This window comes from Lycorma delicatula, chromosome 7 (genome assembly GCF_047948215.1).
Source record: "Lycorma delicatula isolate Av1 chromosome 7, ASM4794821v1, whole genome shotgun sequence".
Lineage (NCBI taxonomy): Eukaryota > Metazoa > Arthropoda > Insecta > Hemiptera > Fulgoridae > Lycorma > Lycorma delicatula.
Window position 1 is genome coordinate 134,802,527 of NC_134461.1, and position 19,929 is coordinate 134,822,455.

Consider the following 19,929-nt stretch of genomic DNA (forward strand, 5'->3'; position numbering starts at 1 on the left):
AATAGTCGGTCTTCATCTTTAAAGTAATGTTATAGCTGTGTACTGCATGATCTCTCTCTGTCCTTCGTGCAGGCAAAATAAACATCACTAGACGGTGACCGTGCTTTGTTTCTCATTTTTTAAATTTTTTTTGTTTTATGTTTTTTAGTCAAGTAACCGAAGCCAGGTAGGTGCAGCCAGTTGTGTTGCATGTAGTAATAGTAGCAGTGGCTGTGTAGGTTGAGCTGCCATGCTGTACACTGTTGCACCTCTTAAAAAATTGAAATTCAAAAAACCTGAAAAATAATTTTTATATATTTATCTGAAGAGTATTTGCAAACCCAAATCGAGTGAATATTTTGTTTCGTATGGTTGGAAATCGGAAAAACATGTAATCATTTTTCAAAATTCTTTTATCTTTCTTCAACCCTTTCAAGGCCGAATTTCAATTAAAAAATCTAGAAATTGGTTTTTAAATGTTCATATGAAGATTGCAAACACCAAAAATCAAGGTGATTTTTTTATTTAGTAGTAAAATTTAACGTTACCCCATTTTAACCCTTTATACTCAGAATTTCAAAAAATCCTTTCTTTGTGTCCAATTAGACCATAAGAAGAGCATGTGTTCAAATTTTCATTAATTTATCTTCAGTAGTTTTTTGTGGGCGTTAATTCGGTCTGGACATCTCTTTTTATAGGTACAGATTTTATAAATGATTCTCCTTATTATTTATTTTATTAATATTGGCAATTAAATGTTCTACGGTATCCAAAATTTGTTTATGATGGCATGTTTAAAGAAATCTTTAATTAAAAATATTCTATTTTTGATCTTACCTGATCTTTGGCTCTAATTCTTACTTCAGCATTCACAACGAACTGAAGATATAAAGTAATAAAACTCAAATATAATGAACAATGCTATATATTTAATAATTAACATTTGTTTAGTATATGACTGGCCAGAAAGACTAAAAGCAATTTGCTACTTGATGAATCTAGGATGTGGACTGTACATCATTTTGTATAATATTTAGTTATAGATGCAAATACCAAATTAGGCATTAGTAGATACAGAGTTCGTTCTGGTTTCAGAGGAAAGCATTCGACCAAAATCAGTATAAACTATTGATATAAACTGTAGTGAAATGATGTATTCAAGGATTTATGGGTATTTAACTCATAGATTGCGTTAATTAGGATAATTTTACTCATCTTAATGGAAAGAAAAGAGAATTAAAAAATGAATTATAATTTATTTAAAGGCTCATATAACCACACAAAAAGCTGTGCTTAGTAATTAAAAATTACAGAGAGTTTATCAATTATGTATTAATCATATTAGTCTAGTTAATAATTGCAACGTTGAGAAAATAGGTGCTCAGAAGAGAAACAAAAATAATATAACAAATGTACCACACTGTATGCATTTCACTTGGTGTGTAGAATGTATACAGGCCAGTTCAGTAGTTAGTAGACCTTTCCCACCATCAGCGAGATGGTTGTCATGTTAGTATAATTATAATGTTTTAAACTGAAAAACCTACAGTTAGTATTTTATCTTTTTTATTTACTATATTATTTTATAATAGGCCTATTTATCTTATTTTATGGGGAAATGTTGTAGGATTGCACCTTATACTAGTATACTAAGTAAGTACTTAGTCCAATGCAATTCTGAAATATTTGTGATTTAACTTCTAATAAAAATAATTTATTTAAATATTTAAAATATTTTTAGAATCAGACAAATATCACAACTCCTCTACTCCACTCACAGTTTCAGCACTAGTATCTGGATCGCTGTCATAGATACTGCTGTCATCCAAATCACTTTCTTTATGTTCTTCTAAACATATTATAGAAGATTCCACTGCATTTTAAAATACCTAGTTCGGCTTTATACTTCATATCATAAGCAGTTACAAATTTTTGTTTCCCTTTGTTCAGGTCCAGTAAAACTAAATTTACACAAATAAAGATTAATAATGTCTTCCTGTATGAAAGTTACATTGTGCTTTCCAATCCAGTTTTTCACATCTGCCCACAACAGTTCAGTGGATTTAGTTTGGGGGTGTTAGGGAGGCAGTCTTAAAATATTGTGGTGTTTTTCTTTTACAATCTCATTAATGGCATATTTCTTTTTGTTTTCCCTGATAATATTAAACAGTTCCATTTTCAAGGCATTTTATTAAACTGGCCAGTTTACTATAATTTCCTTTCTAGCATTTGAATTAGGAGCTTTATTAATTTTTACATTGTGATAAAGTTTATTGTCTATCACAGTTAGAGTTTTCAGGTAGTTTAGAAAGTAATTTATTTTGAACCTGTTAGAAAAGTTAGCATAGTTCATATCACGTGGTAATATCCTGATGTACTACTTGATTTCCACATCCTCAGACAATACAGAATAAAACCCATCATTCCTCCTGCATTCAAAATTATTGTTCTTGTCTGCTGTACTAATAGGTTTCTTCAAAGATTTTTCAGTCAATTTATACCCTATTACTTTAAGAATCGAATGTAATGATTGGCCTGAACCGTGAAACACATTATCATCCTTCAGTTTTTGAGTATTTTATTAACAGAAGGTAAACATTTTTCTGAAATGTAAAAGCGGTTGATTGTATTACAGATAACATGGATATTAAAATCATCAAGTCCTGTGACAGGTTTTGGCTGTTAAGCAGTTTTCCTTTGTGTTGAAAAAGATACTGATGAACTTGTTGCAATTCATTTTATTAATTTTTTATGTGAGCGGTAGACATATTCGAGACACCAGTGGCTGCACTTACAGATTGTATAATTTTCTTAGGGTCAATTATAAAGTCACTTTTCTCTGCTTCCTTCATCATGAACTTTACGACATTAGCTACAATTTCACAGGATTGACTATGAAGTAGTTTAGTTCCCCCAATTTCTGATATTTTAAATTTCACTTTCCGACTATTCAAATATAATATCACTGTAACATTAATTCAAAAAAATATATATACTGTATATACATGGTACACTGTGGGACAGTGTACCATGAAAGGTACTTCTTGCCACCTATGACAGGTGGCAAAAAGCCAGTCACCAGTTCAACAATATATTCTCATCCTTTCGCATCGACTGACCTTTCTAAAGTTTGACAAATATCTTATAGAATTAATCAAAATGAATGAAACAAATATTTAAGAAAAAAAAGAATATTAAGATTATGTAATGAAATCATGTTTATCTATCCTTCATAAAACAAATAGTAGCTCACTGGAAACTGAACTGCAGTTTACTCCCTATTCACCAAAACTTTATGCAAAACATAAATTTCTGTAAGGTTTTGCCACATAGATTTAATCTTGATGTAATATCTTGGATCTTTGACCAATCATCACAGTACAAGGTCCTGATAGTTACCATTTTTAAACTCATTGATTCTAAATGGCATGCACTAGGTGAGTAATAACCACATGCATTGATATCTTAAGTCTTCCGCTGCAACCACTGACACTTTTCGCTAGACTCAGATCAGATCCTCAGTAACACCATATTGTGTATTATTTATGAAGCATTCCTTGTATAGATCTGTGAATATGCGTCCATCTTCACAATATGAGTATTGATACAAGGAAACATATAGCAACATAATCAACTTTTCCAACTCACCTCATAGAAACCGGGTACATATGCATTAATGATATTTATGCATGCATAAACATAAAAACCAAGATCTGATCTCAGCCCACTAATGCTGTGCAAAATTGAACATGTTACATTTGGGGAAAACATTTTTATATGTGTCAACTTACAGATGTAACATGTTTCAATCATGCCTAATTTTATACGAGGTGCAACAATAAAGTAATGAGACTGATTTTTCTTTGCAAGATGTGGCAACCCTGCAGCTTGCGTAGGCAAGGTCTTTGACCTTGGTCTATAAGCTACTTCTAGTCCAAGCGGCACATTGATGCAACTGCTCAGTCATAAGTTGTGCTGTAATAAGTGAACACGTGTTTGTGTCCGTCGTCACAGCTTTTTGGACATCATGTGTTGTTTGAAAATGGTGTCCCTTGACTGCCATTTTGACTCTTGGAAATAGAAAAAAGTCGCACGGAGCGATATCTGGTGAATAAGGTGGCTGTGGTAGTAGTGAAATTTGTTTTGAGGTTAAAAATTGCTGTACTGACAGAGCGGTATGGGATAGCGCATTATCGTGATGCAGAATCAGATTATCAGTAATGTTGGCACGGACACGAAGAACTCGTTTACGAAGTCTTTCTAAAATTTCTTTGTAGAAATATTGGTTAACTGTTTGTCCAGGAGGCACCCACTCTTTATGAACAATTCCCTTGGAATCGAAAAAGCACACAAGCATGCATTTCACTTCTGACTTTGACATGCGAGCTTTTTTTGGTCTGGGTGATCTCTTTGAGCACCATTGCGAACTTTGGCTTTTTGTCTCTGGATCCTATTGAAAAAACCAATCTTCATCACCAGTGATAACATGGTTGTTCAACAAATCTGGATTGATTTCCGTTTGCTCTAACAGATCGGCTGCCACATTTTTCCGTGTTTCGCTGTTGTTGTGTGAGATTTTTGGCTACCATTTTTGCACAAATCTTTCTCGTACCAAGATCTTCAGTTAATATTAGTCGAACCGTTTCTTGATTAATGTTGAGTTCTTCTGCGATCATTTACACGGATAATCTTCGATCAGATCGTACGATTTCACGCACCCTGGTCAAGTTGACATCTGTCTGTGAGGTTGATGGTCGTCCACTGCGGTCTTCATTTTCAACATTCGTTCTGCCTTCACTAAAAATTTTATGCCACTGAAAAACTTGAGCTCTTGACATAACCTCCTCTCCAAAAGTCTTCTGAAGCTTACCATAAGTTGTCTTTGCGGTTTCATTTCTGTGACTAGAGACACAAACACGTGTTCACTTATTACAGCACAACTCACGACTGAGCAGTTGCATCAATGTGCCGCTTGGACTAGAAGTAGCTTATAGACCAAGGTTAAAGATGGTATGCCTACGCAAGCTGCAGGGTTGCCACATCTTGCAAAGAAAAATCAGTCTCATTACTTTATTGTCGCACCTCGTATACCATAAATCTGTTTGATTTTATAGGAATTTAATTTTTTTTCCTCCATATATATTTAATTAGACTTTGTATAGATAGTTGTACTTTGTCTGTTTTGATTGCACAGTTTCTGTTGTCAAATTTATTACAGAATTATGATTGTACTGTAAGCTTAATCTAATATTATTTACTCCCAACACCTACATAAATTAAATGAATTTCAGAGAAATTACAGATGTCCAATTTAGAGAAATATCAATTGTTTGTTTTCAACTGTACTTACATTAAAATTCTTCTGGCCTAAATTTTAGCGGTGTAATTTTTTTTTTTAGGTGATTATTTGGTACTTCACTTATCAGATTTAGTCAGAATGGCATTTATGGCTGCAACTAGCGATTCTGACCCGTTAAGATTAGAAGGTTTAAAGACATTACATGAGGTGATTGATAAATTCTGTCGTGTACCTGAACCCGAATTTCCAGGACATCTTCTTCTTGAACAGTTCCAGGCACAAGTAAGAATATATAAAAAAATTTTTATAACTTATAATTTCCGCTTACCAACAATTAGTAGTAGTGATTATGTTCTAGCGTTTTCAAAAAATATTATTTCCATGCGCAGGAACATATGTTAATTAAATATATATTCCCCCGCTTCACATATTAAATTGAGTTAGATAAAAATAAAATAAAATAAAATTTATATAAAACATAACAATTGATAATCAAGTAAGTAAAATCAAATCATACATATATGAGTCTTGTTATTAAAGGAGTCTCAACTGTTGTGTTTATTGCAATGAAATCAGTTTGGCCAACATAAGAATCAACAATTATTGTTTAAAATTTGTTTGACTAAAATACTGTTATCAAAATTCAATTGTTCATGTACCAGATTTTTATTATTTAAGTATAAATTAAATTTTTCTAAAATATTTGTTTTATAAAGATTATTAGAATATTCAAGAATATTAATAAAATTGTTTGGGGTTGTAATCATGATTATGTTGTAAAAATGTTTGGCAAAATTAGATGGTTCTTTGTGTCCTTTATTTATACAGTTGATGTGTTCTTTAATCCCAGTGGTAAAGGATCATTTAGTCATACCAATGTATTTCAGCAAGAATATGTAGTGATTTTCTTAGTGCTGCTTATTTCTTAATAATGAAGTAGATATATCACTATTATGAATACTGAATGTTTCATGAATGTCAAGTTTATAATAGGTTTAAACTGTAATATATGTAAAACACAGTGGGACAAACTATGATTTTAAAAATAGAAAATTCAAACTGTTGAACTTAGCCGTGTAGAGATCTTTATTCAGCCAGTAACACCACTTAGACCACTTCATAATTAAGAAATTTGTTGTAAAAATTTGTTTTTGACCTATTCTGTTAGTGAATGGTGAAATCCCAAAATAATGCTTCTGTTGACTTCCCAAACCGTTGTTCAGATTTTTAAGCTATATAATTCTTTTATCTTAACTAAGCCATAAGGATCACGAATTTTCATACCAATATATTGAAGTTTATACTTTCTTATAATCTTGACCAACATTGATTTTTTTCTACTCAAACAAATAAAATATCTTATTCAACCAAAATAAATTCATCTGTAAACCCACATTTCAAATGCTTCAGATCATTTAAAGAGGTAATTGTACATAATTGTGTGGTCACCTTTGATTTCTTTCTACTTATTACAACCTCTTATTATGTCAGTTTAAGAAAGTTATTTTCAAAGTTGACAAGCGATTTTAATGACAAAAAAAATATTACTTGCCTGTTTATTCGGTTGATGATGCACTACTATCATGTAATATTATTGTTCCTTCAAAATACGTGACCATTGTTTCAGTGCCTGTATGGTTCAGCATGCTGAAAATATTTGGTGAAAGCATGTACAGTGATCAGGAAAAGTATGCCAGAAGAAAAATTTGGCCAAGTGACTCACAAAGTGGTCCTTCCTGTTACGATATTTGGGGACCTTCAACCACACCTTATGTTTAGCTTTTCTATTCTGAAGGTGTTAGCTGTGTTAGAATCAATAGTTGTATCTATGGTGAACTCTCAGATTTCTGTAACCTTTGCTATTCAAACAGTTGTAGGATTACCATCATTAATGAGCCCAGAAAATAATTGACTTTAATTATTTGAAGAAATGTCTCAGTGCTACAAGTACAAACAAGAAGCACTTTTTTTAGTATTTTTTTCAATTCTGTTGAATACCCACTCACCTAAATAATTTTTCCACGGTTATTTACATCTACCAGTTCTTATCTATTTCAACAACAGGGTTGCCTAACTTTTTATTATTCTTAAATACAAAGTGTACCCAAATCACCATAAATATTATTGTTATCAGCCAACACAAAAACATCCCAAAATTTTCAATTGTTCATAAAAAATCCTGAAATGGCAGTGATGGCATTATAATACATCTTTTTTGTCATTATAATCCCTTGTCATCTAACTTTTGAAAATAAAATTTCTTAAACAAGTGACATAATAAAACTGTAATTTAAGAAGGAAAGAAATCTGAGATGATAATGTAATTTTATACTATTACCTTTAGGCATTTCATAGATTGTAACAATGTACTGTTCTTTCTAAGGTCTATGCTATTTTTGCAATGTTCTATAAATTGATATTGTGATTTAAACCAGCAGGCATCTGCCGGTCTCTTCTTTATGGAAAAAAATCAAACTTGCATATTCAGCTTAAATTATTATTGGCATTTATCCCTGCTTCATATTATTTTATTTTTTAAGATAATATTTCCTGAGACTTTCCATAGTAGTAGAAGCATCAGGTTATAAAAATCCACTTCTCTGGTTTTGCGTTCATTTTGTTGAAAAAATGAAAAGTAAAGATAATAATTTCTAATTAATAGAAATAAAGACTGTATAATGAAAACAAGAAATGATGATACCAGAACCAGCCACCTCCTCTTCTTCCAGTCAATAGTATAGGTGTGTGAATGCCAACTCCCTTGATCACCATCATAAATGAAATGAGTACTCATTTCAACCGGTGAGTTGAAGGTTTAATATTAAGTTGATAATTATAACTGAAGCGAGTAAAATTCAGATCTGCTAACTGCTGTACTATAACAATTTGACACTGAACTGATTGTACTCAGAATTTTATTTTGATGTAAAGTTTAATTAATATTTCACATATTTCTGTTGTAGTTTTATATATATTTTTATCAGTTCAAATTATGATTAAGTATTTGTAATTTGTGAACTATATTTTATTAATTAATATTTTACTGACCGCTAATTATTTTCATACAGGTTGGTGCAGCATTACGTCCTGCATTTGCACCAGAGACAGCATCACATGTAACAGCAGCTGCTTGTCAGGTGTGTTCAGCATGGATTGGAAGTGGTGTTGCAAGAGATTTAAATGATCTTCGTAGAGTGCATCAGCTGTTAGTTTCATCATTGGCAAAGCTGAAACGAGCCAGCGATACACCATATATTTATAATGAAAGTCTTGCTACTTTAGAAAGGCTTTCTATTCTTAAAGCATGGGCTGAGGTATCTATTTATTTTATATACTTATGAATTTTATTCATGATAAAATTACTAGCTCAAGCCAAAAATCAAATCTGAGACCAAGAGTGTACCAATCAGTCAACCTACTAATTTAAGTATGTATTTCATTTTAAAACTCTGTAAAATTACATCAATAATAATTTTGTACTTACATTTATTCAACCTTATCTTGTTTAATTGGTGTCATTTGTACCATTAGTATCAAATTTTGATATTTTATTGTTTAATCATTGAATCAGTTTCAATTAAAACCAATTAATTATTATTATGTTACCGTTGTTTATAGATTATTTAAGTGGGTTTACATTTGATGCAGAATTATTAGTTTTTCTTGTAAAATGATGTTTCCAGTTTTTGCTGTTAGAGCCGTGATTTCGGTATACCTTGCAGGTTTCCCCAAGCAATAAGCTTACAACTACCTTTTTGGAGTTCTATCAAGCCACATGCTACCTCCATTACCCTGGTTGCCATCACCACAATATCTTCACTATTTGAAAGCAATCACTCCCTCTCCTTGGTTGAACAGTTCTGACAAATGCAGCACCAGCTGTTTCTTCCGTAAATCACAGATTATTCTAATACTCATTTGTTGATTTGGGCTCCAGAACAAGATTAAATGGCATCCCCGTTTTTCTATCACCAGTCCAGCTTGCCCATCTGAGGATCAAGAATTAAACTGCCCTGCTTCTACTGAATGCAAACTAATTTTTGTTGGGGCAGACTTTGTCCAACCCACCGTGTTGGTCTAGTTGTGAACTCGTCATCGCAAATCAACTGATTTCAAAGTCAAGAGTTCTAAGACTCAAATCCTATTAAAGGCAGTTACTTTTATACGGATTTGAGTACTATTGTGGATACCAGTGTTCTTTTGTGGTTGGGTTTCAAAAGTAATACCAGAAGCCAAACAAAAAAAGGGAGAGAGAGAAATACTTGGTCCAAGGACTATCATAGACTTCAAGCACTGTGTCAACTCTACTTTGGTACAGTCACCCAGCTTCATAGAAGTCATTCCAAATCTTTTGTCAATGAGCAATCAAATAAAGGTCTTTGGACCGGTGTCAAAGTTTAACCTGAACTATGGTCATCTGTTACACATAGGTCATAGGTATAGGATCATAGGTCTTTAGAGGTTATGGCAAAAGTCTATGTTTATAAAGTCAGAGTAAAACATTAATTGACATGCAGATGTGAGTGCTCACTCCAGTTTAAAAGTGCAACCTTGCTGCTTCTCCTGAGCAATTAGTAGCACCATTGCCAATTACTGAGGGCTATCAGTCGCATAGGTATCATAACTCTGGTCAGAGTTTGCATATAGTTCCACTGTTAGTCATATTCACTCTGAATTGGCTAAAGTTCAGAATTTATATAAGAAAATATGCAGTACCATACTGTTTAAACTTAATAACAGTTTAGATTTTTACTAAATGCCAACAGGATGCAGCAGCTGCCCTTTGGAAGTAACTAGACTCATTGATGTCTTTGGGAAGCCAAAGTCTTTGGCTTGGATGTCTTTGGGCTTCAGGCATGAGCAATCCATCCTTTACACGTATTATTTTTCAAGATCCCTCTTAAACAAGACTTCTCACATTTGGTATTATCAGATTGAAATAATGCATTTTCTTATCAATGAAATACTGATAATGGTAATGAAAGGGTTCCAAAGTCTTTTTTTCTTGAGTCAAGAAAGAAAATTAAAGAATGAAAAAGTGAGATAGTCAACTTTTGTCTTCTTTTCTCATGTACAGTAGTTTCATTCATGCAGTTTATAAATAAATTTATTTCTTTAAACAGGTGTATGTAGTTGCTATGGTCGGTAATGGATCGGCTCCAGGTTGTGTTAGCATGACTTCACCTTTATCTGCCACAACTAATGATGAAGTAGATGACAATGAATTTGGGGAATTTGAGTGCCGCAGTGAGAGCTTATTGACTTTAGTACAACCAGAGTTGGTCAGTCTTTCTCAACATTGGTTGGCGGCATTGAGGGATCATGCATTATTATCTTTACCGCCTGGTAATTGGTTTTTTGTTAATAATCTTTTTTTCTTTTAGGTTTATTTAGAAAGTTAATCTAAAACAAAGCGTAGATATTGAGCTATAAAAAATGCTTTTTTCCTCAGGTATTCAGATAGACTTGTTAAAATGAAATTCATTTCTTTTAATAAATCTTACATGTTTATTGTTTTATATTTTTCATAATTCTTTTTGCAGTAGAGTTTCAATTATCTGATGTTCAGTTAGCTTGCAATCCACTTCCGTGTCGCAAGTGGTGACATTTTATCCTGTACTTCTGAAGAGTATGTTTATCAACAAGTTAATCATCCTGATAAAACTATTTCAATTTATGTATTATGTTTATGCTTTACTGACAGACAGCACAAGTTAAGTGATTGGACATTACAATGATAGTAAACTGGGATTATGGGACTAAAAATAATGAAGTAGAGTTCAGATTAAAAGTAGGAAATTTGAAAAAATAAAATGAAAAAATTTGTAGCTAAGACTCGGTTTTTTAAAACAGTGTTTGCTTTCCTTTGAACATTTGTGTCTGTATTTTAGAAGGGATTATAAGGCTGATTGCAGTCATTAGATTTACAGTTGGCATACAAAACAGAAAACAATTTCCAGACAGATTCACCGGTTAGCTGCTTCCATCTCATCAGACCAGGAAACACCAGCTTCATAGCTGGCGTTTCACACCAGCATGGAATTGTTGGCGTGGAATCAGAGGGGATTGCCCTGATTCCCAGATAAAAAAAATTAAAATAAGGAAAGTATTATTTATCCACAGGTAGAACTCTAGATGACTAAAGACAATCATTGTCCATCCCATCTGCACCTTATTTGAAAATCAGATTTTTTTTTACTATGGATCCAGTATTTTACGGATAAACAGTTTTATATTAGCAAGATTAGATAAGTTCTACTACAAATTCCAACATTCGTTTTATTTCTAAATTAGCAAGTAACCCCACATAACAAGCCAAAGAAGCTTTCTCACTTAAATTTGTATAGAGAATATCCATCAAAAAAAAAAAAAATCATTCAAGTCTCCCCTGGAGGATAAAGTGAATAATAATTAAAAGATGCTTCTATTAAAAATGTTTCTCTTCTACAATACTGATATGACATTGCCATAAAAAGGAGATATAATGTGTAGGAAAGCAAACTTCAGTGATAACAGTTTTTGTAAATATAAGGATTTTATTTTATAATTAACATAATCAGGATTCTTAATCGTTTCCAGGTACTTCAGAAATTTAAATTTACTATTTAATACTCTTATAATAATAATTTTGCATCTTTTAAAATATTATTCTTTTTTTTATCTAATGCATGCAAATAATGAAATCATGTTTTATTTTTTATTAAAAATTTTTCTTTTCTGTGAATCTTTTTGTTTGTCAACGTCTTACTATATTTCATTGCTGTCTATGCCAGACAGCAATGAAATATAGTAAGACCTCTTGGTCTTGTTTATCTCAAATCATCAGATATTGTAGTGCTTGTTGAAGTGAAAAGAACAGTAAATTTTTAATTACTCAAAATTAAATTCAGTTCAGTTCATGAAAAAATTGTTTGAAATTTACTTTCGGCCTATTTTAACTTATATGTTGTTATTTTTATTTGTATATCATTTTTTTCCTATCTACATACAAAAAATGTAATTTAAGTAATTAGTGCATATTTTATTCGATAAAGTAAATACTTACTGCACAAATAATTGTAAATTTGCTGTTATAAAACCAATACATTGGTAATCCTACTTATGATTTAATCACTTTCCAATCCGCTTTACATGCACATGCATTCTCCTTAATACTTAATTATTTTTTACCAAAGTGAATGACAGAGTGCACAGTCTTGCATTGTTTTGTTTGTAATCATTTATTCTTTATTTCACATTATTTATTTTTGTAACTTATGAAAAATTTCAAGCTTCAATAGGACTAGAACCCACAATCTTACAAATGAGTGGCAGAGATACTACCACTCTCCCGTGGAAATTGGTGAGAGTAAAACCAATTTACAAAAAAAATAATAACAATAATAACAACCTTTTTAATTATCTTAGCTATTGTTCTGTTTTGGAAATTTTTATGCAATTTTCTTTTTTAAATTGATCATCTGAATGAACTCTGGGGTTTCTTTCAGAATCAGGTAGTGATTATCTCAAGCATATTTTATAAAAACACTTACCTTCTGCACCAAGTGAAGCATCTATAATGAGTCATTTCTAAATCCAAAATTACTTACGTTAACAGATACTCATATATTGTAAGCTATATTTGTTATGTTTGTTGCAGCTGATGAAATGACTAAAAAATTCACGTATGGAAATGTAATAGCTACTAAACAAGTTGCATACAGTGTAGTAATAGAATATGGTAATATTTCAAACTTATCAATTTTAATACATTGAACCGCTGTAATGCATAAAGCTGTGTTGGCTGACATCTGATCAAATCTATTTGGAAATCCAAACTTATCAATTTTAATACATTGAACCGCTGTAATGCATAAAGCTGTGTTGGCTGACATCTGATCAAATCTATTTGGAAATCCACCGAGTCATACAACATCTAACGTCGGGCCAAAAAGTCTTAAATATAGTAAATGATAGAAATGTATGTATTATACCTAATAACCTCAAACAGACATGGCGAGATTGCATCTGTTCATAACATAGTTAAATGGGCTATTTAATTTTTTATTTTGTTTGAAGTTATTGAAATATACTGTTACAGAATTTGCTAGCCAATTACCTCATGATGGTGGTGCTTTTTATACAACAGACACAATGGAGAGTTGTCGTCCTCATTATGCTGCAACTTGGCCACCGGTTCTTCATGCAGCTGCATTATGGCTTAATGCAACGGGTTTTAAAGATGATTCATCAACAAATTCACCATCTGATAAATTTCACTTATTATTTGGTAATTATTATTACAAAGAAATGTTTACTGAATTAGTATTTTATATAATTTTAATGTTACTTGTTTATTATCTATTCTTTTACTATGGATTTTACAGACTGTTTTAAATGAGATTTTTTTTTATTCTATCCAAAGAATCAACTAAGATCCTAGTTGATTATTTAATCCCTAATTAAATTTTAGTATTATTTTATACATCACATATCATTAGGCTTGTGTAAAATTAAAAGCAAACTGCAATTAAGTAGAATTACATCAGTAATATATTCTAAATAATAGTTTTATTATAAATAAGTAGTCAAACTTAAAATGTTTCCAGCTGTCATTACATAACTGGCTAAAATTATAATTTTATATTATGTTATTAAAGTACAGGTTACATGTGCCTTCGATCATTATGAGCTCAATGTAGTTATGGGATCTTATGTCAAAGAGTGCTAATGTCTTTAAGCACTTCCTGAATAAACTTTGTTCGATACCAGTCCTGTGTCACTTCTTATCTACTTGGTGTCATAGAGCGAGGAGCAGACTTAAGAGTGGTTCGTTTCTGTATTTTTTCCTTTAAGCCTTTTTCACATAATCAGAATCTAGAAATGGCAAGGATTTCAGCATGAAATATAGTTAAATTCCCTTTAAGACTGTTAGCTTTATCCTTTGCATCTTCTCATAGAATCCAAAACTGATAAATAATCAATCGGAATGCAATTTTGTAAACAGACACATCCTACCACTCCTGTCATATATTACTTCATCACTCTTACTGTTCTGTCTATCAGAATGAGATTTTGTATATGTTTAAATCCATTATGATGCAAGCTGTCTGTATATTCAGTGTTGTGCAGAATATATAATATTTACAGATTTGCTTAAAAAGTTTCTCAGAATCAGCATGTTCTTTTTGGGGAAAACATTGTAATTGTGTTAGAAAATGGGAATTGTTTCCTAATTTGGCAGCAGTCATAATACCACTTCAGTTGATTTCATCTCCTTTTCCTTTACTATATTAATTCTATATACAAACACACAGTATTACTATATACAAACATACTGTTGTTTGTATATTGTGTATCTGATATCACGTTTTAAAATGTTCCAGATTTTCTTCCTACTACATCCCGAGCTGCTGAACTCTTTACACTGTACACCTACACTACAAAAATTACAACGTATACCCTTACACAACTAACAACAACATCCTACACTGTTTCTTCTTACATTTATTCTTGGTGGTGTTGCAACACCTTACAAAACTCAACTATAACCCAAGGTGGAAACTGTCGTGCCGATGGTTAGATGGCTTTACCTAGTGAGTCTTAAATGATGTCCTCTGGGTATCTGGGTGAACCCAGTTATACATAGTCCTAGCTCCAGTACGTGCATGCTTTGCTGGAGTGGTCCATTAAATCACCGGTACTCATGGGAACCAAATGGTAGTTCCAAACAATAATTATCTGGTGGTTGTTAGTCCACTTGAAAAAACCTATAAAAACAGAGGTTTCAAGAGACTATGACCAATCTTATCAGCCAAAGATATATCCAATGATTACGATATGATTAACATTACAGAATGTGTTAAATATTCTTGCATGAGATTTCTTGTGGTTTGGTACAATGAGGAAGATATATCCTTTGCTAAGGTTTCTCCCTTCTTGATTAATAAATGTATTGTAACAACAGCTTCTGGCTCTGCGAAATCTATAAAGAAACGTAGGAGTGGCACCCTGCTAATTGAAATCTGTAATGAAGTGCAGTGTCAGAAACTCTGCAGCTCTTAAGTATAAAAGCAAACATAATAGTGGAACCCCATAACACTTTTAATTTTAGCAAAGGAGTGGTATTTTGCCGTGACTTGGATAATGTTGAGTTACCTGTAATTACGGAGTTGTCATCGCAGTCAGTCACATCTGTGCAGAAGATTATGAGAAACAGAATGGTGTTGATTTAACAACATCATCACCAGTTTTGACCTTTTCCAGTCTTACTTTTTCTGACAGAATAGGGGTTGTTTGCTTTTCTGTTTGTGCGTGATCATATATTCCACACCCCTAGATGCTGCTCCCAATGTCAGGATTTTTGTTTGGTCACAATAAAATTGGTTGCAAACAGGAACAGGTTTGTACACATTACAGCCACATGGGACATGATGATAGCACATATGCTGAAGAAGAAAAATACATAAACTGCGAAGGTCCACAGTCAACAAGGTCTCGGGAATGCACCCTTTACAAGAAAGAAAAGGGTATATTAAAGATCTGTACTAAGCAGAAAGTGTCCTACCTTTTGGCTTGTTGGGAATATGAAAAACCCTCAGCATGAGGAATCCCGTACAACCTAGTATTAGTTTTGTACAGGCTGTATCAAATAATGTAAAAAAAGAATGCACATCATGGAAAGAACTGACTAAATTGGTAGAAGCTTTTACAGACCAAGTAAAATCGCTCACAACTGCTATTACAGCACTGAGTACAAGCCTGAAGGTTAGTTCCGCTAGAAAGTTCAAAAGTAGTTTACCAAAAACCACTTCAATCAATCCACCTCTGAAGGAAATTACCATTGCACCAACAATGCAGCAAACTACCAAGATTCCTGTGAAAGGATCTAGTAAAAACTCGTTGCCTGGTGCGGTATCTCCAGCCTCCCAGGCTTCCAAGTCCCCACCACCATCTCGAGGACACTTTGAGGATATGGAGGCTGATGAAGTGCCCAAAGATATGAAGCACTTCTTAAAAGTTATTAGTAGAAAAAAGAAAAACCGGATTGTATTTGATAAGTAATCTGCATGCTGAATTTTGCATATAAAAGGAAAAGAATATTTTTACGGGTACTAAAATTATTCACTGGAATGTTTGCGGTCTCTGTTCTCGTCATGAGGATATTGAAATCCTGCTAAAGTAAGAAAATTCTTTAATACTGCATCTGCAGGAGACTCGCCCCCGTCCCCAAGATGATGTGTCCTTTCGCAGATATGTCTTTGAAACATGCAACCATCAAACTGAGGAGAGAGGATGTAAAAGTGTGGCTGTATTCCTGAAGGAAATCATAATATCCTTCTGTATTCCGCTAACGACAAATATCCCTGCAGTCTCTGTGAAGATATTGGAACTATTCAAAATGAATATCTGTAACTTATACCTTCCTCCAAATTCTGATATCAGTGACAGACAGATGATATGTCCAGTCTGTTTTCCCAGATTCCTTTACCCTGCGTAATAGTTGGCAATTTCAACATCCATCATTATTCATGGGGCTCAACATCATGTTCTTCCCAAGGCTCTATAGTTGATTGACTGAGGCAGAACTTAGATCTCCGCTTATTGAACAATGGAATCTACACATTTGTATCATCTTCATCAGGTACGTTTTCAAGCATAGATCTGTCCTTATGTTCAGCAACTCTTCTCTCATGTCTTACCTGGCATGTCTCTGAAAATTTATTTGGAAGTGATCATAGACCAGTTGTTATCTCGGTTGGTAATAGTGATTTACCTTAGAAACAGCCACACAGGTGGATGGTTCAGAAAGCAGACTAGATCGGGATCTGGTTCTTTGACCAGTATGACAAGAGCAGTAGTATAATCTACCAACTTACCAAGTGTACACACTAAATTCTTGATAGTGCAAATGAATTCATCCCTTTAACATCTGGAAAGCCAAAGCAGTCTGTTGTCCCTTGGTAGGATGAAGACTGCAGGCATGCATTAAGTGATTGGTGCAGGGCTCTATGTAATTTCAATCTATGACTTATGACAGAATTGCTTTGCACATTCCGCAACATGAGAGCTGTTTGCCATCGAGTCTTTCAGTCAGCTAAACAAAAATCATGAATGATTTACCTTGATACCATTTCTCGGACCACTCCATCATCAGTTGTTTGCAGAAAGGCTGGGGTCATGTGTGGATCAGTTTTAGTCACCACAGCCTATTGACTGGAAAGCAGCGGAATCCTTGCTGCCATACCGATAGATGTGATGAACACATTTGAAAGGTTGTTTACATCATCATACTGTCCTGAGTTTGTAATAAATAATTTACAGTTAGAAAATATCCCGCTTGTGATTGGAGACTTACAAAATGAATTACATATCCTTTTCTTATAATGAACCAAGGTATGCCTTGAATAATTCGTGTGAGACTTTCCTCGGAAATGTTAATATCAGGCTCTGTATGTTATCATATCTCCTATTATGACATCTATAACAGAATATCCACTAACCAGATGTTTCCAGATTCTTGATCAAAAGCATAGGTGATTCCCATACTGAAACTTCGCTCTATTCTGTTTAGCCTCCGGAATCACCATAAGGTATTACTTCAGATGATGAATGAGGATGATACGTATGAATGTAAATGAAGTGTCGTCTTGTACTGTCTCAGGTCAATCGTTCCTAAAATGTGTAGTTAATTGAAACCCAACCACCAAAGAACACCAGTACCCACAATCTAGTATGTATTCAAATCCATATAAAGATTAACTGCCTTTAGTAAGATTTGAACCTTAGAACTTCTGACTTCGAAATCAGCTGATTTGTGATGACGAGTTAACCACTAGACCAGCCCGGCCGGCTTTCTTCTCAGTCTCCAGAGTGGCTTTACAAAATATGTGTTTTTCTTGTGTTTGTGGGATAGTCAGGCTACAGATAAACACTATGCAGTTAAAGACTGGCCACAAAGAAATCAGTTTATCCCAGCAAAGGAAAATGTCAACATTCCCCTTCTTGAAGCAGATCATATTATTTTACCACCTCCATATCTAAAACTAGGTCTGATAAATAATTTTGTAAAAGCATTAGATAAAAATGGAGATGGCTTTAAATATTTAGCTGAGGTTTTATCACGATTAAGTGAAGCCAATTAAAAGAGGGATTATTCATTGGACCACAAATAAGAAAATTAATTTGTGAAAATATATTTGACAGAAAATTAAATTCTAAAGAACTAGCAGCATGGAAGTCATTCAAAGATGTTGTTACTGATATTCTTGGAAACAAAAAACCTGATAACCCAGTTTATACATGAACCATCGTCTAGTGTATACCTCGAGAGAAACTCCCTGATTGTCCCCAAACAATATTCTCCAACCAACATGTTAATCGATAAGAGTAACAACCATCATCTACTGCTCCAGTAGGCATCAGAGCTCTGTGCCTTTTCATAGCTCTAAATATACAATTACCTCCCATTCTTACTTTTGCTTCATGTTATTACCGTCTTGGCAGCCTTTTCTAGTGAATTACTGCTTGGATCTTTGTCGCTATGATAAGAAGAACACAAATCCAATCAAATTACATGAACAATTGTGTAATCTTATAAATAGCGTGAATCCTGATGCTGTAATTTATATGAACAGCTCAAAAAATGTTAATTCTGTTGGTTGTGCTTTTGTGGTTGACAATAAAACACACATGTTTGGCCTTCCCAGCATCATCAGTGTTTTTGTTGCAGAGCTCTATGCTAATAATAAGCCCAACATTCTGACATATGCTTGTCTGTTCTGACTCTATGAGTGCCTTGCAAGCCATTAGTGATATGTACTTTTACTGGTTTTATATATGAATGCAAATTAGCTTGACAGATCAGGACTCTACCCATTTAACACCCGAAAGTATCGGACCCCTTAGTGATATGTACTTCAGATACTCTGTTGTCTGTGATATATACAGTCTATCATCTCTGAAATGATTCAAATAAAACTGTGAGCTTCTGCTAGATCCCAAGCCATGTTGGAATTTCAGGCAGTGAGTGTGTTGATCGTGTGGCAAAAGAGGCTTGTTTGCAGCCTCTTTCACTAACCACATTGTTCCAAATGACTTGTTTGTTTTCTGAAGAGTGTGGTTTGAGATGAGTGGCGGAGTGGTTGGAATGCTGCCATCAATAATAAACTTTGTCCAATTAAGAACACCGTGTCATCCTGAAACTCTTCATGTAGGAATGACCATCATGTGGAGGTTACTATTTGCCGTTTGAAAATACAGCATACTAGGCTCACTCATGGTTATCTAATGACTCAGACTAATGCACTCTCATGTTCTCTGCAACTGCCAAATGATACACCACATACTTGTAGACTGTGTCTGTTATGGACTTTGCATCAAAAATTTAAATTTGGGACGAACAACAGAAATATCTTAGGAAACAATGAGACGATGTTATCAGATGTTTTACATTTTCTAAGGGCCATTTGTTTATACTCAAATATTTAAGTTTTCTATAGTATGTTTGAGTGATTTATCCCATTTGACTCATGGCAAATGGTAAATTTATTATTTTTTAAATTTAGGTTATTAATGTAATATCTCGCTTTAGGTTTTATTTTTTTTTTGGCAGATGTCACAGGCATTTTCAATTTATGCTGCGTTTTAGTCTTTAATTGAATTTCATTTTT

General features: G+C 33.3%; 1 protein-coding gene across 3 annotated transcripts in view; it reads left to right on the forward strand.

The window, feature by feature from the left end:
* Window positions 1–19,929, forward strand: part of LOC142328404 (HEAT repeat-containing protein 5B) — a 291,250-nt gene that overhangs the window by 224,258 nt on the left and 47,063 nt on the right. For all 3 annotated transcript variants that reach the window (XM_075372109.1, XM_075372107.1, XM_075372108.1), the window contains 4 exons: window positions 5,379–5,560; window positions 8,347–8,592; window positions 10,402–10,624; window positions 13,359–13,547. In XM_075372109.1, the coding sequence (XP_075228224.1) occupies window positions 5,379–5,560; window positions 8,347–8,592; window positions 10,402–10,624; window positions 13,359–13,547 (840 nt within the window). The remainder of the gene's footprint in view (window positions 1–5,378; window positions 5,561–8,346; window positions 8,593–10,401; window positions 10,625–13,358; window positions 13,548–19,929) is intronic.